Raw genomic sequence first — 27,862 nt, 5'->3', positions numbered from 1 at the left:
TAAATTAGATGATGGCTATATTAATTAGGTACAATAATTCTAACAGACAACAAATGTTTTCTAATTCCGTGGGCATTGTCATACAGGGAGCACACGAACACCTATTAGGAGGGATACTGTTAGCAGTGCCGTAGGTTTCATCCTGGAGGGGGTCACCGGGGTTTTATGGTTTTGATCAGTGACAGGAGAGGAACTTTAAGAACTATCATACGTAGCGGTTAATAGACAAAGCTGGGCTAAAGCCTAACTTCACAAAATCCAAATAGGTCTTAGTCATGACTACAAATTGGAACAAATAAAACACCCATATATGCAAAGCAATACGCAGTAGGGTGAAAGCCTTCCCGTTAACTTAAAAAAATACACTCTGACTGTGGGGGGCGTAATGGTGCTTGGTTAGACTTCGAGGAACTTCCTCGTGAACCCGGAGATAAATCATTGCTATGCACAGCAGGCTACATAACAAACGTGTTGTTATTCAGTTGTTATGCACGCTGCCATACTTGCTAGCGGATTTCACGATTGTAGCCGCGTTGTTTTTAGATTAATTTTAAAGCTTTCACTTGAAGAGTATTTTAAGGGCGATGGGTGTCCCTGCATTTTTTCGTTGGTTGAGTCGGAAGTATCCTTCTATAATTGTTCACTGTGTGGAAGAGAAGGTAAGCTAAGCAATGATGCTAAACGCGCCAGATGCTAGCTAGCAAGTACGCTAGTTGGGCAAAACAGTATCTAGCCAGCTAGTTAACCAGCCATATTATTACTTGCAAATGAAAAATGCAATCTGGAGTTACCAAACAATTAAGCGGCAAATTCTAGACGTTTGATAACTCACTAGTCACACGAGAGTGGATAGTTGTTTGCTGTTAGCAGGGTAATTTGAACGTGAAACTATATGTTTGGTATAGTAACGTTAGCATCGTTGCAAGCTACCCGTAACTGGATCCCATAACTATAGCTAGCTATCTTAGTTAAATGCTAGTTAGCTGGGTTATATAGTTAGCTGCTTTACTCAGTTTAGAGTTCCCTAAAATTGAATTGGCTGTAGCAATGCAATAGAGATCGTCTACATTATGCTTTTTAGGCACCTGACCTTGGTGTAGCTAACTGACCCTTGTTTTTGCGAATTAGCTAGCTAATTATTTCAATCTAGCTAGCTAAATAGCTGTCGATGTGACTGCTTGTTAGGTAACCTACGTAGCTTAGCAGATGTAACAGCTAGCTTGGCTAGCTAATGTAATATTAGCTATCGGCCGGAACATTTGCCATCCACGTTTACCATGTAGTATAAATTCCTTCCGTTTTCGTTTTAGTTAGGTTTCGGTTCATTAACAAGCTATCATAGCAATTAGCTTAGCTAGCTAATTAACTGAATTCTTTGAACGGAGTTCGATAAAATGTCTGAAGTGTCTCCACGGGCACCCCAGGTTGAAGTCTTTACGTAGTGAAGCAGATAGCGTTAAGCGTATGTAAGTCGCTTTGGAGAAGAACGTCTGTCAATTCTGTAAATGTTGTAGCTAGTTATATATCATGAGTGCAAATGATTGTACATATTTGCTGTGCATTGTTGCTAATAGAGTTGTGTAGCAACTGTTTTCAAAAGCACCTAACAAGTATTTATTGAATTTCCTTTTAGTCTAAGGAATGTAATGGCGTTCGAATACCTGTTGACACTAGTAAGCCCAACCCGAATGAGGTGGAGTTCGACAACCTTTATTTGGATATGAATGGAATTATCCACCCTTGCACGCATCCCGAAGACAAGTGAGTAACTGAATTTGGAAAGTTAACAGAGTACAAAACAATGAGCCTCATGCAAGAACCACTCATACAAACATCTGTTCTTAAATGGCTTGTGTGCGATTTTATAAGGATTTGCTGCATTTGCCAGTTTTCTCATATTTAGAATGTTTTCATGAGCATGAATAAAATTCACTAGACCAGTCATACAAATCGTATACAGCTATTCCTCAGTGGGGAAAAGCTTAGCATGGACTAATATATTGTAAATAGGTTTTGTCCATTTCATTAGTATGAGAGAAATTTGATTTGGAATGTATAATTAAACTTGATGTCTAACAGGATGTTGCAACATAATTTAGTCACTACTATTTCACACTTTAATCTGCCAATTTAGCATAGAAATTTAAATCGTGGCAAGTTATCCATCAGCTACACCTTGTGAGCTATGTTGTTACCTATTGATTTGATATATAGTGACAACTTAACCTTCAATCAAAATTAGCTTTTTTAAAATCAAATTTAAAGCATGATTTTGATATTGACAGTTGCAGGGGTCATCCTCTTTTTCACCATATATCAGTGCAGCATCACCTATCATGACATTAATTTTCTTGTTATCTTTGCTTTGACTTCCTCCCGTTTTAGTCATGTTCCACTTTGCTGTGACAAGGTGTGTGTGTGAATCTGATTTCACATCAAACCTTATTTTATTAATGCTTGCAGGACAGTGGGAACAGTCTGAGTTACTTTTGTCTCCCACTTTGTGCTCTTAATTTCACTACTAATGTTATAGTGATGTTTTCATTTACTGGATTTTGAAAATTTGACAACTTGCAAGTGGTTGATGAGTCTAACATAGTACAGTCATACGAAATGAATTTACAAAAGTATGTATAAATCTACAGGAATATGACATTGTTCTTGCATAAGGTCCATTGTTTTAGAGTACCTTTTGACAATTCCAGTTTCATCATTTTCTCAGGCCAGCACCCAAAAATGAAGATGAAATGATGGTTGCTATTTTTGAGTATATTGACCGGCTCTTCAACATCATTCGTCCCAGGAGGGTTCTTTACATGGCAATCGATGGGGTTGTAAGTATTCAGGGTCAGCATGATGATGCTGCCCAGGTCTGTCATAAAGGGCCATGTGATTCTCAGTGGTTGTCCCCAGGAATGGGGCTCAGTAGACACATCCATTTCTTGTTCATGGTCTCTCTTTGTCAGGCTCCCCGTGCCAAAATGAACCAGCAGAGATCCAGAAGGTTCCGGGCCTCCAAAGAAGGCATGGAACTCACTGAAGAAAAACATCGGATGAGGGAGGAGGTTTTGCAGAGGGGTAGGGTCATGCTTTGGGTGCTTCCTTGTCCAGCAACAGTGTTGCTTAACTGAACAATACAGGCCTCTTGCACATCATCTACAGCTTCTCTACCATCCTTGATCAGTTCTGTACTTTTCTTTCTTAAATGTGAAGGCATTCCTTCCTTGAGATGGATGTTTACCTCTTGAAGCTTTTAAGGTGGTGCTTGTGATGTCTATGTGCTTTAAACAAATTAACTGAATATCTGTGCCGTGTCTGTGGCTCTTATTTTAAGGTGGATACCTGCCACCTGAAGAAATAAAAGAGCGTTTTGACAGCAATTGCATCACTCCTGTAAGTGACCGAGATTTAACTTGTTTTTAAAATAACTGTTAAATAATTAAGTGTAATAGGGGCTACATAATTTATCAAGGTCAGATTTAAATAGAGTTTTGGTGGTGAGTCACCGTTGACACTGCAGTCAAGTTCAGGACTGGGCTTAATCCTTGTCTAAGAAAGCAGCTCTTTCATATTTTCTGGTAATGGTTGTTTATATTTTGTGTGTTTTACCCTGTTTTGATGGTCTGTTTTATACTGCTTATACATTACTTTTGCAAATCTTGCTAATATTTGTTTTTCTGTGTTTTGTTCAAAGGGCACAGAATTCATGGACAACTTGGCCAAATGCTTGCGATACTACATTGCTGACAGACTGACCAATGATCCTGGGTGGCGTACTCTCTCAGTAGGTCATAGGGCACTAAATTAAATGTAAAAGTATGGGTATTTGCTTCTTTACATTTCTTTATGTTGAGAAATAGGCATTTATTTATCTATTTGTGTGTTTATTTGTCTATTGTCTAATATTTACCTACCTAGGTATCTTTTTGTTTGTTTCATAAGTTTGATTCCCAAGCATGAACACATGGTCATGCTGAATATGTAAGCAGTTCTGGATAAGTGCGCCTGCCAAATATTGAAAACATGAAGTAACTTTTTCCCCTTTTTAATGAATGGGATATAATGTGCGGCCATGTTTGCTAAATTGGGTGTTATAACTGATGTCCACCTTGGAATGGCAGGTCTTTCTGTCTGATGCCAGTGTTCCTGGAGAAGGAGAGCATAAGATCATGGATTTTATCAGGAGACAGAGAGGTAGGCTTGTTAATTGAATCAGCAAGTTTAAGCCATACATTTACTTTGATATTCATTGGGCTTTTTTGCTATGTATGTTTATATATGCGTATATATGTATGTTTTTTGTTGTTTTTTTTTGTTTCCCCCCCCCCCTTTTCCCCCCCTTATTTTTTCAGCTCAGCCAAATCATGACCCAAACACTCATCACTGCCTCTGTGGTGCAGATGGTAAGTGAATCATTTATTTCTTTTTTTTAATATTCCATCCCTCAAATTGTAACACTTGTTATTAATCCACATGTTGATTCCCCTCGGTCTCTGCGCCTTACAAGTTCGTAATATTTACAAAATGAAATTTGTCCTGAATTTGCGCCTCGGTTCTGTTCTGCACTGGAGAGAAATTGCTATAATAAGCTTGTCGATGCTTGAGTGGGATTTATAGAACTGGCTTAGTAATGGATGGAAACTGCTGTGAATAGGAGCAATTACACTGGACATGCAGTATAAAGAGTGCAGCAATCAACTGCATATGATGCACTTAGTAGACAATGGAAGGGGAAAATGCTGCATCTTGTTAGCTTTAAGAGGGGCTTGTGTATTTACTCCTTTCAGCAACTCTGAAGGGTCCCTCTTAGCAAAAGCCACCATTGTGTGAGCCACATTTATGTGCATATTACATATTACCAGATGTGTCATTAATTCTTACTGTGTTCATCACAATATTCAACAACTGGCTGCATGTACGCTGTGATTGATGTCATCATTGTTGATACATTTGTTCTTTCCAAGGACATGTTATGTGCACCGTGTTTTCTGATCCCACGTATACATGCAGCATGTCTTGAGCTTGCGTTGATCAGGTGTTCCCTGTGCTGACCAGCTGATCTGATCATGTTGGGCCTGGCCACACACGAGCCCAACTTCACTATCATCCGGGAGGAGTTCAAACCCAACAAGCCCAAACCGTGTGCCCTGTGTGGGCAGATGGGCCATGAGATTAAAGACTGCCAGGGAGTGGCCCGGGAGAAGAGAGGCGAGGTGCTGACCCTCTGCACATCCTGTTCATTAGCTAGTGTCGCCACAGTTGGTTTCATTGATTAAGAAGTTTGTGATCTGTTTGCATTTTACATCTGTCCTCTAGCATGATGAATTTGCAGACACAGTCCCAGTCTCCGAGCAGGAGTTTATATTCATCCGGTTGTGTGTTCTGCGAGAGGTACGATCTTATTGCCAACACTTTACTACTACTAATGATGATGATGATAATGATGACAACAGCAATAACAAAACATGTATAATGCCAGACTATTGAGATGGCCAGATTATATCAGAGCGTGTCCTAATATCTCATGCTGCCTCAGTGCGATCAGCCTGCTTGTGCTGGAGTCACAGCTGCACTGACTGTGACTCCACCTCCTCCCCAGTATCTGCAGCGGGAGCTGACCATGGCCAGCCTGCCCTTTCCCTTCAACTTTGAGCGGAGCGTAGATGACTGGGTCTTCATGTGCTTCTTTGTGGGAAACGACTTCCTGCCCCATTTGCCATCTTTGGAGATCAGGTCTGTGAAGACGACCTTCGAATGTCCTGTACTGTGTCTGGAGTGTTTTGCCTGAAATGCTGTCTTCTGGAGAACAGTGGTTTTCATTTGAGGTTTTGTTTTATTTTTTTGTCTTCCCTCGCTCACCTTACAATCCAATTTTATAGTAGTAGGACGTTATACTGTTGTTAAATGTAAAAATACATTTATAAAGGTTATGGAAATGGCATCTTCCCGTTACAAAATGTAAATATCTTCAGAGTAATCCTGTTTGATTTAATACATGTAGCTTGTGTGATATGTTATCTCTCCCCCCCCCCCCAACCCTGTTGTGTGTTTTATTGGAGTTTTGATGATGCTCAACCTATCTTGTGTAGTAGCTTGCCTCTCACTTTCTTTGTTTCTTTGTGTTTGTGTGTGGGGCATGCAGAGAGGGTGCCATAGATCGGCTTGTGAGCATTTACAAAGATGTCGTGCACAGGACTGGGGTAAGGACCATGTTGCCATGTGTTCTTGCACCTGTGGTTGGGCCCGGCCCACAGGGGCCAAGAGAAACCGTCCCCTAACCTTCACTCTCCCACAGGGTTACCTCACAGAGAATGGCTTCGTCAACCTGGAACGAGTGGAGCTCATAATGCAGGCCGTGGGGGTTGCTGAGGACAACATCTTCAAGAAGCGCAAAGAGGACGAGGTACGTAGGCGCCCTGCGGCAGCAGCACAGGGGTAAAAACGCACTCGGTCAACACACACATCCAGGAATAGCCCCAGATCCCACTTCACCGTGGCAGCTGTTAGCGAGCAATTGAAGTAACTCATGTTTTTCCTGCAGGAAAATTTCAAAAGGAGAATGAAGGAGAAGAAGAAACGCCTGAAAGTAAGTGAAATTGGTTTATGGCCTTTCTTTAAACTCGCCTTTCATTGGAAACAGGGTTTTTCTAAGTGGTTTATAAGCAATGTCAAGGTGTTTATTTAAAACCTTTGAACTTTGCACGCACTCAGATTCACGCGCCGCCCGTGAATTGCAACTGTGCACAAGGTCGTATTAATTGAGTGCTACAGAATACAGGATTTTCTTATTTGATTTATGGTGGAATATTCATGTATAATGAATGGTGCACCTGTTGCCTCAGTGTTGGAAGATGGAGGAAATGTTGGGGCGGGGGATTGTTCCTTGAATGAAACTGGCAGTCACTTACATTTAGGAGTCAGAACAATGAATGTATGTCCTGCACACATGCACTTTGCTATAATTCTACGTATATCTGCCCGTTCCAAGTCCTTTGGGTCACTTACTACATACCTGCTTAAACTTAATTGGACTTTTTGCAGTGCCCAACATGAGCTGACTTGGCTGAGCTGGAGCAGGGAGTAAATAAATAAAGGCATTGCATAATGCAGAGTCCTTGGGACTAGGATGGGGTATAATTTTGTGTGTGTGTGTGTGTGTGTGTGTGTGTGTGTGTGTGTGTGTGTGTGTGTGTGTGTGTGTGTGTGTGTGCTAAGACAGAACAGGCCCCGGCATTTCTTCCTGGCGGTCAGTTTGCTCCCCAGGCACTGGGAGGGCGCGACAGACCCATGGCTGTGCAGAATGCACGCCAAACGGCCTTCGACATGAGGATGCAGGGGAGTCGCTACCAGCAGAACAAGGTACGCCCCTGCACACAGCAGTCCGCACTTCCAAAGATTTCAGTGTAAGCTAAAGACATCACGTTAAGGATGGTGCACCTTCTGTGACTTATGCTTTGCTTTTGATGGCTTTTTGTCCTTCTTCCCCACCCTTACCAGAATGCTGCTGAGTCCTTGAAAGCCATGTTGAGGAATGGAAGTAAGGCACGTATCTATAACTTCTTTCCAAAGTTCTGTTGAATCTACACAGCTTATATATTGCGGAATATAGATGGAGTTTTAACATGGTTATAATTTCTTTAACCCTTTAATTTGTTTTTTTAAAAATGATCTTATCCTCTTTGTCATTAACTGTTATGTGCCTACGCACACACAAAATGTGTCCCTGAGAAACAAATCCTCCACTACAGATTGTGGCTCATCAAGCAAAAACTGTCAACTTTAATTTCTCTCAGATTAATACGCTGTGAGTTGTTAGTGGACCTGCATGTTATGAGCTGCTCAGTGGAGCCGCATCGAGATCATTAGCACATGAATGAGGTTCGAGTGAAGTGAGGGGCCGTGGGTGGCTGGGCCCCCTTGTTCTCTCTCTTAACTATGGCTCCCGGTCTAGGTGAAGTTCTTGTGACACGTTTGCATGATGTTCTGTGGCTTTTTATATAAATGTACCATCAAAATGGGCAAGGGATAACTGCCCAAAGATTGAAGTCGTGATGAATCCTTGGGTGGAAATGCAGTCAGTGTAGTCGTTTCACCTTCATCTGTTCTGAATCTGGATCGTAACTCACATTTATTTGTGTAGCACTTATTACAACAGTTGTTGTCACAAAGCAGCTTTACAAATGTCCAAGTCCAAGTCACCAGTGAACAAGCCAAGGGCAACAGTGGCAAGGAAAAAAACTCCCTAGAGCATGAGGAAGAAACCTTGAGAGGAATCCAGACTCAAAGAGGGGGCCCCATCTTCATCTGGTTGACAACGAACACCACAAACAGCTATAAATAAAACGATGCATTCCTGCAGTAGTTTGGTGCGGTATTGGTTCTTGGTTTCTCTGTTCTGCCCCGGGACTTGATGTGGTGAAGGAGGTAACTCAGGCGTGCACATAGCCCTCAGTCGTGGGGATGAGCTGCTGTGGCCTTAAGACTCTGATGCCCAGTGAAGCTCAGCTCATAGATGCAGCAGCACCCACAGTACTCTGTCCTCAAAGATGGCTGATACTGTCATGTCAGTAAAGGCGCAGAAACAAAAATGAGATGTATAATAATGGCCTTTAGAGTCAAATAAGGAGCATTTTCTGTAAGGTGTCTTCTTATTTGTGTGTGGTGGTGTTTTTTATTTCTTCCCTTCCTTTGTCAACTGGTGATCTCTTTGGGAAAGTGGCACACTAACAGTTTGTCTTGTGGTTTCTTAGTGAAGCAGTGCTTTGACCTTACTGACTGGTCTTCCATTGGTGTGTCAGGATGGTGCAGGGTGCAGTGACGGTGTGGACAGGCTCGGCGTTAAGAGGAAAGCCGAAGATAGCGACAGCGAGCCGGAGCCTGAAGATAACGTCAGGTACTGCGCTGTTCGGACCTCACAATTCCACATCCTTAATCTCCCCTCCAGCCATGCTTCAGCCATTAATACGCCAAGGAGAAATATTCTTTGAAAAATTCCTCTGCGACGCGCTTGCCAAAGCTGTTTAGTCCTTTGGGGCTATATTGGTATTCATGGCAGCTGTGCTTGCCCCAATGGGGTGGCGTAGAGGATTGGCTGGACAGATGCCGCTGGCACTTAACTGTGCGGGCTGAGTGCTGGCACCATTCCAGAGCGTACCACAACAGCCGGCCCCAGCACCAAGCTGTGAAACACACTTCTCTACGCTTCCTAATGGATCCCGCCATGCTTGGATATTTCACAGGGCAGACGGGCACGGAGAGAACTTGATGTTTTGACACATGAAACCACCTCATTATACTGCTGGCTGGGTTAAGGGATATGGAGTCATTCCCTCCCACACTCTTTTAAATAACGTATTGTCAGCCTCCACTTTGAGCGTGTGTGTGAGTGGGAGTTTTGTTACATAATAATGAGTGGCTTGACAATTTGATTTCTTCTTAGGTTATGGGAGGAGGGCTGGAAACAGCGCTACTACAAAACCAAGTTTGATGTGGACGAAACAGATGACGACTTTCGCAAAAAAGTGGTCAAGTCTTATGTGGAAGGCCTGTGCTGGGTTCTGAGGTACTACTATCAGGTGGGTGTCTGCGTCCATGACATCTGCAGCAACATATAACCTTCCCAGACAGATTATATAATGGTTTCTTTTTTTCCCTCGTTTTGTCCAAACAACCTTTTTATTTTATAAATGCCATTAGTTGCTGTATGTACACATTAATTTGCTTCCATTCTTTCCCCCAGTTTCAGATTTTATTTATTAGTTATTGATTGTACCAGGAGGCAGCTCACATACCTTATGCTTTACACTCAGGCATAAAATAGTGGGGTCCTCCGCCTTCTGTTTGCTCGCTGCTTATGGGATCAAGCAGCCTTTCCTGTGTTTGCCTTGTCCTCTAGCAGGCCTGTATAATGTAGTCAGTTGTAAACGCAGGTCTTGATCTTTAGCTTTTAAATTCAGTAATTAGCGGTGCATTCTGCACAGCAGATCCCAGTCTGATTAGAGCGCCGGCTGGGGGATTTGCGCGTGGCAATTGGGTGTTCTCTGTACGCCGGGGTGCACGATTCTCCCCACATGCTCGAGGATGCTGGGCGCTCCCACGGGACCTGCTCAATGGCTTCATTATGAGCTCTCGCTTTTGCTGGAGATGAGTGCGCTGCCCTCCGACACACGTTCACGGATTTTCTGTGGGCTGTCGCTTGCGCAAGCATGCACGCGCACACAGACAGACAGACAAATGATGTATGAAGAGGATGCATTTTCAGGAGTAAATACAGTGGCTGAATATTCACAGGGGTTTTGTGTACCTCATTTAAGATGGCTTTCCTCCACATGCCATGTATGGTGTGGTCTGTTAATAATGCTTTTTAAATCTTGGATCCTGACAATGATCATATTTTATTGTGCGTCAGGCACAATTACAGGACCAGCTTGTAGGACTTTGCAGAGTTGCGCTGGATTTGCATGGTGTATTGGGCTGGTGTTTCAGGCTGGCTGGTTGCATCTCAACCACACAGACCATTAGTTTCTCTCTGCTTAAAAGTGAAGGTCACGTCCCATGAAAAGGGACATTCCAGAGCCAAGGATCAGTGCATTTATGGGTTTTATAGGGGTAAAATCATTTGTACCATTGACTGTAAAATATTTTCTTAATTATGTTAAGGTTATGTGCCTGTATTCATGGAGTGTGCTAAACAAAGGTAAAGTGCATGTTCAGAGGATGGGTACGAGTTCATCGACCTGCCCTCTTTTTGGCTTTATTCTTTAATTGTGCGACGTAATTCATTCTTGGCTCGCTCTTAAAAACGAGATTGGTCTGAGGTTTTGCATCGTTTGTATATTAAGCTCCTTCGCATTTGGGAGTTTAAGCTGAGACCCTGGAGGGCTTCAGCCCTTAAGAGCTGACTGTATCCTCCTCTCGCACAGCAAATTCAACTCATGAAGACCTTGGCAGTTAGCTGATGAATTTAATTAAAAGAAAGAAAGAAAGAAAGAAAGAATGTGTTTTAAATAACACACAACGACACTGCTGGAAAGGAATAATGGGATGGCTTAAACATGAGAGTTGAATGTAAAACATAACTGGATACACTTGGGTTATACAGCTAAGTATTTAGTAGGTTAAAAGTGTGTCTGTGTGTGTGTGTGTGTGTGTGTGTGTGTGTGTGTGTGTGTGTGTGTGTGGTAGGTTTATTTATTTTATTTTTTTTCTCTGTGTCTATTAAATTTGCTGAAGTCTGGCCATGCTCATAGCTTATTAGGGGTATTGACTTTTTCACAGGGCTGTGCATCCTGGAAGTGGTATTTTCCATTCCACTATGCACCGTTCGCATCCGACTTTAAAGACATCAAGGACATGTTCATGGAGTTTGAAAAGGGGACCAAGCCGGTAGGTGCAACCTGTAGTTTTATTTGGGTTTTTTTTTTTTTTTTTCATCCTGACCAACTTGAAATCATGCATTGTTAGGCACTTAATCTTGAAGTGGCTTAATTTTAGACCATGTTGGATTATGTTTGCTCTGTTGTTGTTTGATTTTTTTTTTTTTTTTTTTTTTTTTTTTTTTTTTTCTTCTTCTTTCCTTATTTATAGTTCAGTCCCCTAGAGCAGCTCATGGGGGTGTTTCCTGCTGCAAGTGGGAACTTCCTGCCTCCAACATGGAGGGCCCTGATGACTGACCCGGTGAGTCCAGTCAGATAAGACACACAGCCGACCCCAATGGCCTACAGCTCTGCAGATCCCTGGAACGGTTGCAGCTGCTGACTGTTCAATTTCCCTGATGATTTGATGTCACTGTTTTGCTGTACATCTTCTAATCTCCACTTCACACAGGACTCCTCGATCATTGACTTCTACCCTGATGACTTTGCAATTGATTTAAATGGGAAGAAATATGCCTGGCAGGGTATGTAATGACTGCTGCCAAATACAGCCTTTTATGGTGACGTTCTTGCCCTGTTGAAGGTGTCTCTGATAACTCTGGTTATATTCTTGTCCTGTTAAAGGCGTTGCCTTGTTGCCATTTGTGGACGAGCGGAGGCTGAGGGCCTCCTTGGAGAAGGTGTACCCTGATTTGACATCAGAGGAGGGTGAGTGCTGAGAAACCCCACACGAAGACGATCTCAGTATGAGGGCTGTGAGGATGTGCTGGGTTACAGAAGGCTGCGCTATACACATGAGCGCTAATGTATCCTGACTTTTTTAAGCACTGCAGATTTAACAGCATATACAAAGTGAACCAGAGTAAATAATATTGGTATAAATAAGAGGACAGTCTTTAATCTGATCACATCACGAAGTCGTTACTGTCTTTTAATATAATGCAAAGCATGTGGTAATCACAATGTAGAGCTGTATTTTCATAATGTATTCTTATGCACTGTATGCATTTTGTTCATATTGTGCAGCTTTTAATGTGAACTAACCATTATTAGTTGTAAAAAGGCTTGTTGATTTAATGCTGCCACACTTTGTACTTGGCGCAATCCCTTATGGTCATTCAGCGTTTTTGTCTGACACGCTCTCCTGTGTGTTTGGCTTGTAGTGCGGAGGAATAGCCTGGGCAGTGATGTGGTCTTTGTCTCCAAGTCCCACCCTCTCTGTGACTTCATCCAGGAGCTCTATCGCTCAGAATCTCATGAGGTATGCAATATTGCCCTTTTCCCATCCTGCCCTAAAGCACCATCTTTCTGCTCTCCCTGCCAGTCAGGCGGGCTGGGTGTTAATCTGGGTTTAATGGATCCATTAAGAGTTGATGGAATCCAACTCTTACAAATTCTCAATAAATCAAATTTTAAAAAATTCCTTTCTTTTCATGATGCTGTAAACGAAGTACTGAAATCATGCGATCACTGGCCCCTCAGAATTACACTAGTGTTTGCAGTCATTACCATAAAATGGACATCAAAGTGATTCATTATATTGTGGAAGTATTTGTAGTGCTTTTAAGGCCCATTTTGAAGTTCTGTTTATGCTCCACATAGTTTGTCAAATGTCATGCCAGTGGTGATGTACCTTTTTGTTTGTTTTGTGTTTTTTACCTTTACCCACCCATTACAGACGTGCACCCATCTGATGTGATTTTAATATTAAATATTGTGTTGCGCTAAGGTCTAACCTAGTGCCGTTAGAAAGTAAAACCCAATGATATTTAAATGTTTCTGTGATCTAACACTTAGTCTGTCTAGTGTCACGTTTTCCTTATTTGCCACAGACTGTTTAGCCAAAATAGCCTAATGGATCCTTTCTAAGTTTATAAGGGAAATCTTTGATATAGTTTTCACTTTAAAACAAAAAAGAAATTGCTCGGCCTCTCCTCTATTTTTCTCACTGTTTTGTTGTTGCCGTGTATTCTAACAAGGTTACCATTTAGGGTTTGGGGTTGGTGTCTGTGTGTGCTTTGCAAGATTTACTTGCACTTAAACTCCTTGTTAGTGTGCTAATTAAACTGTTAGTGCTACGTCAGGGATTAAGCGTTCACCAGGCTGTGTAAAAGATGACAACCCTCTTGCGCCGTGATGCTGTGCAGCGGGCTTGCTGTGCCATCTGACGCTCTCTGCATCTCTGCTGTTTCACACAGGGGACCCAGATCCCTCCTGAGCTATGCCATGGAACCCAAGGTATATTATATTTGGATCAAGAGCCCATTCTACCTGATGAGTAAGGAGCTGGCATTTCTGTTCTTGTTTTTTTTTTTGTCTTACTGGTTGCCCTGTTGGCTAGGTAAAACATTTTACTTCACTCCTCCCCCCCCCTCCCCCCATGTCAGACCAGTAGAGTCTCCGGTCCCAATGTTGAGAGACATTCCATCCAGCAGGGCAGTGGGGTAAGGCACACTCATCCATACTCCAGGACTTCTTAAAATCACTAGCCTAAACATACGTGCAGCATTTTTTAAAACTTTATTTGTTCCTGTGAGGGTGTTGAATTGCATTTAAACAGGTAAATGGGTGTCAATTTAAAAATATGCCTACACTCAGAATCATCTCTATAAAACTGATTCCAGCCAAACAAATATAAAATGGTTAATGCATTGTTCAAGTTCCCCCATTTATGTCTTTTGTATTCCTGGCTGATTATAATTCACATACAGTCTGCCCGTCATTTAAAAGGGCCGACGGCTCCGAGCTTGGCTTCTTGTGTTTTGCGCCTTTCAGACCCTATCCTCCATTCTTCCCTCCACACTGACTGCTATAGAATCTCCTGCTGAGTCGAGTCATGTTACTCTCATTGAATGCCAAGGCTGCAGCCTGAGCGCTGGACTGGTACAATTTATCTGAATGACTGGGGTCAATTTTCCTCTATTGAACAGTGTTGCCACCTAATACTTGGCCTTCTGATGGTCTACCCTTTGATATATTCCCAGCCACCACCCATACCCCCCTTCACTGAAGAATTCAATAAGAGGAATTTGTTTTGATCTATAGCGGGGATATAATCATACTTTTTTTTTTTTTCCCTGGTTTTGCAGAATCAAATTCAAAGATCCACAGTATGAGGAAGGACACGTGTTCAAGGCAGTCATCCTGCCAGGCGCTAAGTATGTATATGCCCTCATTTTTTATGATTAACTCTTTCAGAATGAAGGCTTGTTATTAGAGCTGAGCAGTTTAAATTAAAGGAAAATTCCAGTAAACAGTCACTTTATATGAGGTGCTCTGCACATGATGCACAAAAAAGTGGATGGTCTAAGTTTACACATGTATTCCTGTTGTAATCTCATGATTACAAATTCTTAGAAATTTGTTCTTGATTGGATGCTGAAATTTGCTCTGATCAATTGGATGCCAGAGGATCTTCATTTGAAATGACTTGATCTAGGTTGAATAAATTGGCTGCTGTCTCTTTTTCTGGGCCAAAAAATATTTGAGCAACGTATACTGTTTGCAACATCCAAAACTGAGATGAGGTTCTGTGGATACTGTGTCAGATTAAGGAATATAATGAGTACTACATTTGGCCAAAAGAATAAACAGTACAAATTATGGACTGTGCACTAAAAAGAATATGGAGAGCTCATAGCTTGCATAACTAATGTAAAGGTTAAATTCAGAGATGCGGTGAAGCAAGACAAGTTAATTTATATAGCACCTTTCACCTTCAAAGCTTTTCTAACAAGTTCATTGGTGTGGAATCCAATGACCTTTCTCATTAGTTGAAATTAATACATTTTTTGGAGAGATCACGTTCAAGCAATTTTCAGATGCGAAGTAATGTTTATAAATTGTCTTGATATATTTAATTGATTTTAATAAATGGAACATTTCACTCACATTGTGCCCCATTAAAGCTAATGGCTATGTGCCAACGAGTCGGCTTCTTGGCACGCTTGGCTCCGAATGCGACATGGTGAACCTAATGATTTTCAAATGACACTCCACTTGAACAGCCAGTATGAATCACAAAAAAACACAAATTTAATTTTTCCCAGTAGCATTTGCAACTTGATCATGCAGGGAGGTTTGCTTTAATCAAACCGGCTGGTTATGAACTTCCAGGATCCCCAGTAAGGTGTTGAAGCCAGGTGACTGGGAGAAGTCCTCCAGCGGCCCATGGAGACCTCAGCTGGGCTTTAACCCCAACCGACATCAGGTCCACCTGGACCAGTCTGCCTTCAGGGCGCTAGGGTAGGACAATGATGAACCATCAGCACTGGCTCTGTTCTTTTCCTCCCTCTTTGCTAACAATGCCACCCTTATACTGTTCAAAAGCATTTGGAGGAGTTCTAGAACCGTTGCTTTTGAACATCGGGCAGATTCATCAGGCCTGGTTGTTAAATGCTGAATTATGCATAGGTCTGTGATTTATGTAGATTTTTGTCCACCACAGCCTTAATTTCTTAATGAATGCCATTATTGGCTTTGATTTAGACCGAGCATACAGGTGCTTGTAGCTTTACACAGAAGAGGGGGAGAAAGAAACAGAGCCACCACTGAGTTCGGATCCGTTTTCCTTTGTGTTCAAATTCGATGTTGATCAGTACTGGATAGCCATGAATGACTGACTAACATGTTGAAGTTCTACAATAGTGATTTGATGGAAATCTTTTTGTGTTGTGGCGTTCGTCAATCAGCCATCACGTGAACAGTCATCAACAAGGAAGTGGTCAGCATGCTCACGGCCCACCCCATGCTGGCAGGCACGGGGGTGGTCAGTACAGCAGTGCCCCGCCTCCCAGCTCATATCACCAGGGAAACTACCGCCCACCCCTCAGAGACCATCCTCCGCCCTTCCAGCGTGAGTCCCACACCCTGCACCCCTTTTGGTGGTTCTCTGCCTAATAGCTCAAAATATCACCACACAATACTCCTACATTGACTTCAAGAAAAGCTTCCTTTTGTCATATGTCCAGTTGTCTGAGGCTGAACTTGGAATGGCATTTGTGGCTCATGGCGGCTTCCAAAGCTGTTCAATTATGGTAGAGCGATCCATCCGCCCCCAGGAGTGGCGTTTGGCTGGAAAGGCTGGAGCGAAGGAGCGCTTACCTTTTATAGTGCTAGCCCAGATGCACCAGCCCTGTCGCCCCATGGCCTCTGCTGTACCTATCCAGCTAAAAGCTTTGTTAAAATTTGAGGGAGACGAGAACAACTACTTATTTATTGGAACGTTGATTTAATCTTGGAGAATTTCTGTAATTAATTACATCTTTTGATATTGAAATTCTATTGCCTTGACCTTTGAACCCATAAGTAGAACCTTGCTGCATCTCCTCTCAGGATGTCGGGCATTGTTTTTATGCAAGCGGGCGTGTGTGTGTGCCTGCCTCTCCGTGTGTGCACGCCCCTGTATGTGTTGGGGGTGTGTGCCCATGTGTGTACCCCTGTGAGTGTGGGGGTGTGTGCCTGTCTGTAATTGGTGCAGTGCTATGAAGAGGGTTGAAACCTTAGCTAAAGTTCCCTGTACCACTGCCCCCTGTGAAGTTGTCCTGGGGCAGAACTTCAGACCTGCTACAGGCATTTGCTGGCTTTAATTGAAACAGCTTTTGGTAAAGTAGCACATTACAGGCTGTGTTTCCCTTTAGATCTTATGGGGGTGGGGGTGCACTCTGTGTGTGCACTTTGTAAGAAATTAAAATAATCCAAATCCATATATTGTAGTTTTGGGGAAATACTGCTTGTTTTAGATTACAATAAATGTTTTTCTTTATGGTCATGTTTTATTTTGCATTAATTCTAGGATCTGAAGGCTGAGTTACATTTTATATGGCTCATGGCAGCTATGATGGTTTCCACCATCATGCATGCCTTTGTCTGTGTGAGTGCATGAGAATTTAGATGTGGATTGGATGGCTGTAATCCCTGTGTTAAGTAAATGAGAGGAGAATTCCCAGCGGTTTGTTTTTGTAATCCTGTATGTTCTCTGGTTCACCTGCTCAGCCGCTATTATACTCTTCTGTTTGTGAGCTGTACTCTGGGTCTATTAAGATGGGTGAATTCATCCTCTGGGTGAATTGGTTGTAATGCTGTCTTTACATTAGCCTTGTATGCAGGGAAGATTTAAGATGACCATTGCTCTCTTCTTCCCCCCCTTTGGCCGTTGCTGGATGAAGAGAGAACGGCATCTGTGCAGTTGACATCTTTTTGTCTTCTATGATGGCTTGTCATCTTTACTCTACTCTGTATCTTTCTTGTCTGCTTGCAAATGCGTAGAGCGGTAGGTACATGAGCTCTTTGTGGGAGTCCAGTGGAGTATCTCCACTGTGACCCTTCTGGGTAGTTTTAGAACCTGGATTTGCTAAATAAAGTGTGTCCGTGTCCGTCCAAATATGGAAACACCTTTTACAGCAGCTTGAATCCCATGTTTGCAAATGATGGCCTTTTTCTTAAGATGAAGTTCTTCTCATTGGCCTCTGCCCCAGGCCTCATGATTGTGTCTGTGCCATCCTCCTTTCTTGCATGCTGTGTCCCCCCCCCCTCCCCTCTCTCTCTCTCTCTCTCTCTCTCTCTCTCTCTCTCTCTCCAATCTCAGCACTCACCAGGTCTGCCCCTATAAAACAAACAAGTCTGAGCTGAGCTCTGCAGCTGGGTATTGCCTTGGCAACGGTAGATTGGGAAGAAGCCGCTGACTACTTTTTGAAAGTGTGGCTTTGTGAAGGGCTTCGCTGCTCTGGAACTAGAGCACTTGAGTCCGCCACAATGGCGCCCACTGAATGCTTAGTTCATTTTAGAGGGGGACAAATGCAAATGCAGCACTTTCTTGTGCTCATGCTCGCTCGCTCGCTCCCTCACGCTTGCGCTCTCTCTCTCTCTCTCGTGCACTCTACCCTATTGTCATTTGAAGCAGTCATATAGCAACACTGACTTAATTGCGTCACTGAAACTGACTTTTTAAATTTTTTGATCAAAACTGATGCTCAAGATATTCATCAACGCTAAAATGAGCAAGACTGCTCCATTTATTTTCAAGGCCCCTTGCCATACTCCACCGTGACTGATTTTCTTATGTTTTTACCTTTTGGATTTACGTACTGAGTCTGAGCTTCACAAATAACTCAATTTTTTTTTTTTTTTTTCTCCCCAGATTCCAGGCTGCAGGGATTTCAGAGAGCCCCGCCCACACCGCAGCTTCAGCAGTACCTGAGGTAAGGCACGCTCCAGCAGTGCTGCCTGCCACCCCCTCCGCAAATGTGCGTTTGGCTCCGTGACTTTGTTTCTTGTTGGACATGACATCCCTTACACATGTGAACCCCATAAACATGCACGAACACTGTAGGAATGGATCAGCAAGTGTAGTGAATGTTGCTGTCATTCTTTTGTCCCCCACCAACCCCACACACACCCACACCTTTTTTTAACCCACTCACCCGTTTACTTCATGGGGGTGGTGCTTTAGGATGGAATTAGTTTCTGGACAGGCTAAACAAATGTTCTCCTGGAGAGGTTTGCAGGGCTTAATGAGGCAGCACTAATTCTGTTGCACCAATATCGCAGCCGTGCCTGGGCCACAGTGGTCACACAGACTGGCCATTGATTCTGGCTCCAGACCTCTTCAAGTACTAATAAGCTGCTTTTTGCTGCAACTTTTCAGGCCTGCCAGGCCCATTGTAGGCCCACGTCACCTTTAGGTCAGTAGTTATTAGTGGCGACTGTGTGCATTTTCTTTAACTACTTCAGACGGAGCCGAACAGCATGCATAAGGAACCTGGAGCAGGGATTATGGATTCCACAGCCGTTTGCTAAGGCCGGCATGAGGAAGAATGTGACATGGTTGAGTAATGAGGGATGGCTAGCATTACTCACTCACACTCTCTCTCTCTCTCTCTCTCACATGTGCGCTTGCTCTCAGGATATTTTCTGTGCGTGCGTGCGTGTGTATAAAACCATATCACACTAGCCAGTTACTTTTTTAGAGAAAACTTTAATGGCTGTAACCTTTCGTTTTATTGCCCAGGGTGTCAATTTCTCTTTTCTTTTCCCTCCTGACATCAAGAGCTGCTTATCTTGGTGTAAGAAATGAGAGTTGCATTCAGTGTTGATGCTTAGAGCTTTCGCTCGTGTTCCACTCCAGCACAGAAGCCCCTCTCAAGCTTAGTCTTCCAGCTCATTCACCTCATGGTGAAATGCTGTCTCTGAGACCTGGAAACAATTCCAGATAGTGATATATAACGCAGAACGAGTTACTACAGCTTGCATGTTATGGGAATGCTGCCATCAGGAGCTTATGGTGAAGCGCAGTGGCTGTGGTGTAAGACCACCGGATTCCTCCTTTGAAATTATACTATAAATGCTTGGCAGTGTGACCTCCATGACAAATATTTGGGTCTCTTTCACCATAAAAGAAGTCTGTACAGCATTAGAGATGGTAATGCATATACTAAGCATGAACAGCTAGATGTGGGGGTGGGTGGGTGTGTGTGGGGGTGGGGGGTGTATGTGTCCAGGTACGGCTGGCTGTATGTGTGAGCACACAGGCATGAGTAATGTGGGCATGTCTGTCTGTGCATGTCTGTTTTTTGTTTGTTTTTTGTCCATTTGTGTGCCCATGGGTGCTACTGGCTGACGTCTGTCCGTGTGTGCGCACTGGTCTGTCAGTCTCTTTCTCTCTCGTTTGTCTATCTTTGCGTGCATGCGCGTGCACGCATGTGTGGGCAGGCCTACTTGTGTGCTTACGAGCTCTCTGTATTGATGGAGTACCTCTAACCCTCAGGCCTCAGCATGGGGCTCAAGGCTGGGAACGGGCAATACAGGCTCAAGGCTCGGCCTACCAGCAAAACCTGCAGAGAGGGCGCGGAGGACCAGGCAACTACCAGCAGCACCCACCGCCCCGCAGAGATGACCGCGGACCACACGAGGTACTTACACTGGACACTCCATGTTAGGGTTGATTTTATGTTCAAATAGAAGGGCTTTAAGCAAATTTGTCTATAATTAAGGCCCTATAGAAGGAGCCGATAGAAATACAGTGCGTTTTACCCTTGATTAGGAAATCCTGAATGCAGCTTCAGTACTTCCCTGCCCACTTCTCCATGATATAAACTTAGTCCTTATCTAGCTTTCTTGGTGTTTTCCAGGGCTATAGTTCTGCAAGAAATTATGGTTTGCCTCCACCAGCCAGACGCTACAACTGGAGTTGAATTTCCAGTCTTCTCTAAAGACAACCATGGTGTCTCCTGTTGTATTTCAAACCTTTGTTTTTGGTGGGGTTTTTGTGAAATTTTGGGGGGGGGGTTGGGGGGTTGGGGGGGTTGTTTTTGTTTTTGGTGGGCAATTCATTTCTATGAAAAATACTTTTACTCAGAAAACATGTTCTTATGTACTGGTTTTTTTTAAAAATAAGATGAATGCCTGTAAAACCTATGAAAAACAAGCTATAAAAGTTAAAGATGATCTTGGTTATGGTGGATTATTTTTTTTCTCTGTATTGTTAGTATTGGGATAATTGGGCAAATATTTCCAGATCAGCTTTTCGATTATTTATCTCCAATTCCCACCTGAATTGCAGAGCTATTTAAAGTTTAAAATGTTGTCCTTTGCCGTGATATAGAGGGTCCGGTCTAAAAAAAATTGTTTGTATTTTTGCAGTATCTTTTATTTTGGATCGAGTTTTTATGGGTCGCTCAAAATTTATAGTTATTTTAGTTATATGATTCTAAAGACCCCTTCAAAGGAAAATGGAATGATTAAAACAGTGTAGTATGAAGCATTTTCATAGCTGAGAGGAAAGGATTGAGATTCTTTCAGCATTTTTCTCCCTTATAATTGCTAACCCTTTAAGATTGCGTTTTCCCCAAACAACGGATTTGCTTAGTTTTTAAAATAATGTACACCGCGATATGAACTGCAAAGTCTTAAACTTCACAAAAACTGTTCTATACCAAATTGTTCCGTCGTAACTGCTACGTAGGCACATAGTAAGTTTTCAGTGGTGTGTTGTAAATATAACTTCGTGTGTAGTAGTGGGTTTTTTTTGTTTGTTTGTTTGTTTGTTTGTTTTTTAAATGCAAGTTCAAACAAATTTAACTCATCTAGCATAAGTGACAAATTTTGCGTCAACATCCAAAATTGTGGGATATGGCTTACAGAAACGCGATGCTATTAAACGCAAAGAAATGTTGCGAAAGCCCGTCTCAAAACAACTTGTTTTTAAGGGGGTTGCGAGAATTTATTAGGCTTTCAGAAATATTTTGCCTAATGGTACGTTCAGTGTAGGCTGTAAATCAGTTATGTCAAGCGGCAACATTTATAGTATGACAAACCATCTATTCTCCTGAACTACGCAATTTATAATTTGCTTTTTAAAATGCATTATAGAAACTAATGTATAGCGGTAACTTTTGGTTATTTTTCTCATCACAGAAACGGAAAATATTCTAATGGTAATAATTACCTTGTGTCGCTATATGAAAAGGCTTCGACTGTTCGACTAGTGTTTTTTATTGTTAAATTTAATGTTGCTGAACAGCAGCATTTTTTCTTAACTTATAAAAGACTTAAAACACTTTATAAACCTGAACAACGTCTTGTTCCCGTGTTAGATATGTATCCTACATTTTTCCATCATTTGTTAATCTAGAAGTTGTATTTTACAAAGTTTAACAGGAGTAACAAGCTAATGTCAAATCCGTTTAGCCTGGATTCTTCATCACTCACAATATACTGCTTATAACAATTTCTTGTAACAATATTCTGAATGCATTTAACCTAATAAAATCCACACATTTACATGGACGCATAGCTGCCCATTTCGAATGCTCTCTTTAATTGTTTTTCGAGTCTTTTGAGGTGATCTTCCATAACGTGCAATTCAGTTCATTTCATCGCAGAAGTGGGGCGGGGGTGTCCTCCAATATCAGCCTACCAAGTTCTGCCGTAAAGCAGGTTCGAGCTGACCATGTTAGTGGTGTATTCGATGAGTGCGGCGTCCGTTTGAGACAAACCGTTAATCTGGCCGTGGAGAATAGGCGGGCTGGGTGACATTTCTTCCAGGTCGTCAGCAGACGCTAACGTGTCGACTGTTTGGTTTTGATGATTCCCGACTGCTGCCATTACGCCCGTGGAACTATTCTGATGCTGCTGTACGTGCTGGTGCCCCGATGTCGGTGTGTTAGAACCGTTCTGACAGGGCTTGCCGTCCTTGACCAGCACAGGAACGGCCACTCGTCTCGGTGACTGTTGCTGGGAACACAAGTTTCCACTGTCCTGTTGCAACTGCTGCGCCGCCTTGTCCTTCGCTTGGCGTTTCATTTTGTACCTGTGATTCTGAAACCAAATCTTGACCTGATTCGGCGTCAAATGGATCATGCTGGCTAGATGTTCTCGTTCGGGCGCCGAGAGGTATTTCTGTTGTTTAAATCTCCGTTCTAGCTCGTACACCTGGGCCTGAGAAAAGAGAACGCGCCGTTTTCTTCTTGGCGCAGCGTGTAAAGTCACCATTGATTTAGCATCCATCCCTGTCAGTGTCCCCATATTCATACCAGTGGATGACCCCATAAACCTGGGAACTTGAGAGAAGTATAACTGTTACTAACGTAGTTATTCATGTTTAACACAGTCGTGGTTGCAAATTCTGTTAAAAAATCGTATCTTGGGTGCGCTGAGGATAATGTTGAAATTTAACAAGTTATTAGAAATGTGTTCGTAAATGTTTTCCAACTATTTATGACCGTTTTACGTTAACTACATGAACCCATTTTAAGTAACGTTACTTTGTGAAACTCACTTGCTGGGTAGCGAGGTTCTGGGTTTGCGCCGTACCAAGCCGTTGCTGTTGCGCCGTTCCTCATGGTTTCTTGGTATGACGGGAGATCGCCCATGTTACCGATGCTCCCGTTGCAGTATCCTCCCATAGTGTGTGAGAACTGAGACACGTTGTGTGGCATATGATAGCTCGTCGCTACCGCGGCGTTGTGACCCATGCTGTGTTGCTGCATGCTGGGTTGAGACACTTGAGGTTGCCGGTACGCACCAAGGGGAGAGGCGAGGTTTGGTGTGCTGTCCATGCCTGCAAACTTTTTAAAGGTCTCCTCGATCGGGCTTAAAATATCTGTCACTGAGAAAGGGGTTGAGTGCTTTGGGCTCAAGGACATGGTTCAGCCCGCCAGATAGATTGGTGAAGCCGCCACAAACCCGTGGTTCTGTGTTCGCTCCTCAGCTGCTCGGCGTGCAGTGCGTAAGTGTGCTCGTTGTCTGCCAGAGATCCAATTGATCGCCTTGGAGAAGGAGGAGAGTCGTGGACGCTCTTATCTTGGGTTCATTCTAGCCAGACGCAAGGTTTACGACAAACATAGGAGGCGGAGCAATGCCCCAAACGAGCAAACAATGGCCATTGACATTTTACAAGGATAATTGAAGAAAATGTTACACACGACCCAAACATAGACTAAGCGAAGATGCTATTCGAACGTTTTGAATCTCCAATTTGTCTTGTTTAAACCTCAGAGTGGTGTTTGTAGAGGTTGGTTAATGTACATCAATGTCCTGCCATAAAAGACCTATAGATTATTTACACTTAGTCGTTTCACCGTTACTCAATGTAGCGCTTTATAGCATAATTTAATCAGGTGTTGGCTAAAACGTTTAAATATTTTTCATATATTCAAATCAAACTCGTGATTCTTTAATATGGTTCTGTCGGACACTGCAGGCTGCATCATTTACTAATAGGCACGTCTTGTGGTGGTTTATTAAGATCATAAAAACAGCCTTTGACGAAATTGTCTGATTAGCCTTTAGCTTTTAATGGAGTAATAAAAATGTGATACCGGAGCAAAACTTATCCAATTTGACAATTAACACAACTCCTTTATCTTTTCACTGTTATAACTTCTACAGATTAATTTTGCTTTTAACTACTGCATTTGAAAGTAAAACCTTTTTTAAAAAGAGGTTACTGTACACGGGAATAGAATTATCAAATTAAAATCAGACATTTTAAAGCCACGGTACAGAATATTTTTAGATAAACAAGACTGCGTTGACAAGAGCGTACGATTGCAATCCAAAAATCTTTTCCCCCCCTTTTCACTAGTCCTGGTTTTCAGTATGCAAATTGGGGAGCCTCTTAACCTCGTCGACCATTAAGTCAGAGGGCATGGCACGGGCCACAAAACGCAGTGCTAGCTCGCCTAGAGCCGCAGTACGCATCGAACAACATAAAATGGTGATAAAACCTTTTATACTGCAGAATGTTCTACTACAGCGTTATATTGCAGAGTGATCTGTACTACAGAGTGCTCTCTTTATTCACTTTCACTCTTGAGGCTTGTTCAGCGGTATATGTGTTTACCTCAACATGGATCCTTGGGTAGACGCAGGTTGAAGAAAAATGTTTCAGGTAATCACCTTTTTATTTATACCACAATTGTTTTGAATTGTTCATTATTTATACGAATTTATCATCTGATCCATTACTTGCCTTTTGTGCAGCCTATATTTTTACCGACCGTAGCTCATTAGGCAAGTGTCGGGAACAGCTGAAGTCTAATGGGCCACGTTGCCTATCACTTAATATACATAAATCGATTGGCCCATACATTTCGCCAGGAACCCAAGAGACCTTAAAATAATCTAAAGGTGTCCTTACCCTTTATTTTCGTAGGCAAGCTTTGAAGCTCAGACAGTGCTTTTAACGAATTAATATATTACATAATCCATAGCCAATAATAATAATACAAAGGATCCGTGTTTGTATGTGTGAGTCTAAAAATATTTTCATCAAAAGGTTCCAACCGTTCCAATTATCTTATGATGGTGACTGGCAAATTACATTTCGTATATTACCTATGTAATAGGCTACACAAAGGGACAATATACCTTCAGAATATTATACTGCCACTGAACTGAGACATGCTTTATCAAACGGTAGCATATGCTACACTGTGGTATAATAATGTTTTGCTTTCCTAGGAAAAAAGTACAGTAAGTCTAGATGCATTGCGGTATTATCTGTCTTCTTTTTAAAATATGGTTTTGTTAAAAACTTTTAAAAATAGGATAATGTACAAAATTATCTTGTTCGATTGAAAAATCACGCGACGTCTGTGTAGAATGGGCACGCAATAATGGCCTGAGAGATTTGGAGAGGTCAGGACTGCGTACCTAAGGCTTTCCATGGACTTTCTCATACGCAGCAGAAATGTTCGTAAACTAGACGGGTGCGAAGGCGCTATAAACTTAAATAAGAAGTAAGCCATAAGTCTTACGAGGACTAGAAATCCTAAAATAACAAACTACGTTCACTGTTCTCCATTTCTTGCCACCAACCTTTTTTCTGACTGACTTGATTGATCAGTTTACCAAACTAAACAGGTTCAGTAAGACCACACGGCCTACCCAGGAGCGAGCTCAGTCGCACACAACATTCTACTCGCACACTCACGTAAAGGTTGGTATAAAAAATGGAGTTGTTCAGTTTAGAATATTACAATTATTTAAACATTGGGATATTAGATACACGTTATTATTTTTGCTGCTGTTGGCGCTTTTGAGTAAATGATTCTGCTTTGCGAAATGTTGTAGTGATGCTTCTATTTTAACGTTCATTGTTGTGCTCCATTAGACCGTTGAATTGTCCTCGTGTGGTCCGAATACTCAGGATTTTCTTTATGCTGTTCGCCAGAGTCTTTCGAAATGAACATATACGTCTGTATACATCTGTACAGTCGCACTACTTGAGGACGCATACCTTTCCCTGATGGGGTGAAAGGTCCACCCAAGCGCTGCACGCAAGTGACAGCCCACTTGAACGTCTTTTCTTCATCGCCTGGCTTCTTTCTCCCGCAATTAATGTTATTTAAGTATTGCAATGATGCTAATGGAGGTGCCCAAAACGAATCGCGGCGTCCAATCGGATTTAATGCAGGCCAACTAATGGAATGGATCCCGCCTTACTGACTTTTTCACTGGAACGTTTCTTTACTAACCGTTACTTGGGCGTCAGAACGCGACGTTGTAATGGAGGTAACACTTTATATATATATATATATATAATATATATATATATATATATATATATATATATATATATATATATATATATATATATATATATATATATATATAATTATAATGACTTTAGAATTTCGCATGTTAAAGGTCAGTCTTTCTAGGTTAAGTCAACTAATATTGATGACGTAAACTTACTTAAATTTCTTAACAAACACGTGCGGAAGTGTAGCTTACGTTACAATGTAGATGTAATCTCATTTATTATAATAATAATAATAATAATAATATTATTATTATTATTATTATTATTATTATTATTATTATCATCCGATATAGAATATTAGTCTCCGATGTTGTCAAACAAGACAGGGGATACTTAATCTTTTAGCGAGATATGGCCTGCATTTGGAATCCACCAAAAGCCAAATGCTTTCTTTATTCCTTTTTTGCTGCTTTGCGTAGAATATACTTATCCAGAAAAGGTTCTGTTGACGAAGTAGACAGATCAATCGGCAAAACTTAGGCCTGCCGTCTCTCTGAACAAATAACCTTTTAAGCACATTTCCTACTTCATATTATTTCTAATATTAAAAGTCTTAAATTTGTGTGCTACGTAAGAGCAGTTAGATATAATGCCTAAAAATCTGTATCCCCCCAACGCTGAGACTAAAGAAGTTTTGTCTCAAATCGTCAGATTTAATAACGTCTGTTTTATAGGCCACTAGTTGCCAGACTATAATGACCTCGCGTTACCTCTTTTATAGCCTACAAGTACAGACCCCAAACGAAGGTCAAGTCTTCTAAGAAGCTGTTGTTGAATTCGTTTAAATATCTTTAGAACATCATCGGCCATGAGTCGATATGGGAGGGTGGAACTATTAAGCTATAGCAGTGACTGCCATTATAAGACGGGTAAACGGCGAAATGAGGAGTATTTAGCTATAGCGAAGCATATAAATCCTGGAGAAGATTTGGTTCTACAATCTTTTCTCACAACAGTAGATGTTGGTGATTTCGTGCTCTCAACTCATGTTTCCGTGCAGTTTTTTCCCCCGCTTCTGCTTACGAATCTGAGAATGGTAGTGGCATAAATGAGCAGCGCTTGCGCGTCGGTTACCTGACTTGAATCTGTTTAGCAATTCCAAAGAATGAGATCACGCCAAGACACCGTCAGAATTTTAAATGACTAAAATTACATTTTTGAAGAAGTTAAGCGTAAAAATGTTCTATGTACCACATCGACCAACCCAATGCCATTAGTGTGGCGCGCCAGAATCTTATTCATGCACATCATTAACTAAGCCTATCTCTCTCCTTGGAAAAACGTATTATCAGGAATAGATCGAAATCTTTTGAGCAGATTTGGGTTGAATTTGAAATGCGAAAACTGCTAATTTTGCATGAATAAAAAATAAAGTTGTTTTCCTATATCTGATCCTGATCTGTTGGGTTTACGCAACTGACTGGAGTAACGGACTTAATGC

At 42.0% G+C, this 27,862-nt stretch overlaps 2 protein-coding genes across 4 annotated transcripts; one reads left to right on the top strand and one right to left on the bottom strand.

Moving 5' to 3' along the window:
* Positions 1-450: 450 nt before the first annotated feature.
* Positions 451-22,160, top strand: xrn2 (5'-3' exoribonuclease 2). 3 transcript variants are annotated; one of them, XM_027000784.3, is made up of 31 exons: positions 452-659; positions 1,634-1,761; positions 2,723-2,834; positions 2,967-3,078; positions 3,335-3,393; positions 3,695-3,784; positions 4,122-4,194; positions 4,353-4,403; positions 5,056-5,213; positions 5,317-5,391; positions 5,600-5,733; positions 6,143-6,200; positions 6,296-6,403; positions 6,542-6,586; positions 7,216-7,359; positions 7,498-7,542; positions 8,799-8,893; positions 9,440-9,575; positions 11,278-11,385; positions 11,587-11,676; positions 11,827-11,899; positions 12,000-12,083; positions 12,539-12,636; positions 13,574-13,653; positions 13,763-13,819; positions 14,465-14,533; positions 15,492-15,620; positions 16,067-16,230; positions 18,514-18,574; positions 20,140-20,284; positions 20,504-22,160. In XM_027000784.3, exons 1-31 carry the CDS (start codon positions 585-587, stop codon positions 20,564-20,566), a joined length of 2,919 nt encoding a protein of 972 aa, XP_026856585.2. In that variant the 5' UTR covers positions 452-584; the 3' UTR covers positions 20,567-22,160. The 3 variants fall into 3 exon arrangements, 2 of the variants coding, with proteins under 2 accessions (XP_081573814.1, XP_026856585.2); XM_081717688.1 differs by lacking the exon at positions 20,504-22,160 and having other exon boundaries at positions 451-659; positions 18,514-18,619; positions 20,140-20,273; XR_014124564.1 differs by lacking the exons at positions 16,067-16,230; positions 18,514-18,574; positions 20,140-20,284; positions 20,504-22,160 and adding an exon at positions 15,284-15,385 and having other exon boundaries at positions 451-659.
* Positions 22,161-22,205: 45 nt separating this feature from the next.
* On the bottom strand, positions 22,206-23,646 carry nkx2.4b (NK2 homeobox 4b). Its single transcript, XM_027000785.3, has 2 exons — positions 23,152-23,646; positions 22,206-22,933 (listed from the first exon to the last, which is right to left on the bottom strand). The coding sequence occupies exons 1-2, from the start codon at positions 23,516-23,518 to the stop codon at positions 22,287-22,289; spliced, it is 1,014 nt and encodes a 337-aa protein (XP_026856586.2). The 5' UTR covers positions 23,519-23,646; the 3' UTR covers positions 22,206-22,286.
* Positions 23,647-27,862: the final 4,216 nt, after the last annotated feature.

This window comes from Electrophorus electricus, chromosome 7 (genome assembly GCF_041902795.1).
Source record: "Electrophorus electricus isolate QZ-2024a chromosome 7, ASM4190279v1, whole genome shotgun sequence".
In the NCBI taxonomy this organism is placed as follows: domain Eukaryota; kingdom Metazoa; phylum Chordata; class Actinopteri; order Gymnotiformes; family Gymnotidae; genus Electrophorus; species Electrophorus electricus.
The sequence above is the reverse complement of the archived record's forward strand: the minus strand, read 5'-3'. Positions and strand labels throughout refer to the sequence as shown.

Bases quoted from the DNA above. Each gene is read 5' to 3' on its own strand.
- xrn2 (XM_027000784.3), top strand. From the start codon at position 585: ATGGGTGTCCCTGCATTTTTTCGTTGGTTGAGTCGGAAGTATCCTTCT. The intron at 1,762-2,722 runs GTGAGTAACTGA...TCATTTTCTCAG, and splicing joins TGCACGCATCCCGAAGACAA to GCCAGCACCCAAAAATGAAG. The intron at 11,900-11,999 runs GTATGTAATGAC...GTCCTGTTAAAG, and splicing joins GAAGAAATATGCCTGGCAGG to GCGTTGCCTTGTTGCCATTT.
- nkx2.4b (XM_027000785.3), bottom strand. From the start codon at position 23,518: ATGTCCTTGAGCCCAAAGCACTCAACCCCTTTCTCAGTGACAGATATT. The intron at 22,934-23,151 runs GTGAGTTTCACA...ACTTCTCTCAAG, and splicing joins AGAACCTCGCTACCCAGCAA to TTCCCAGGTTTATGGGGTCA.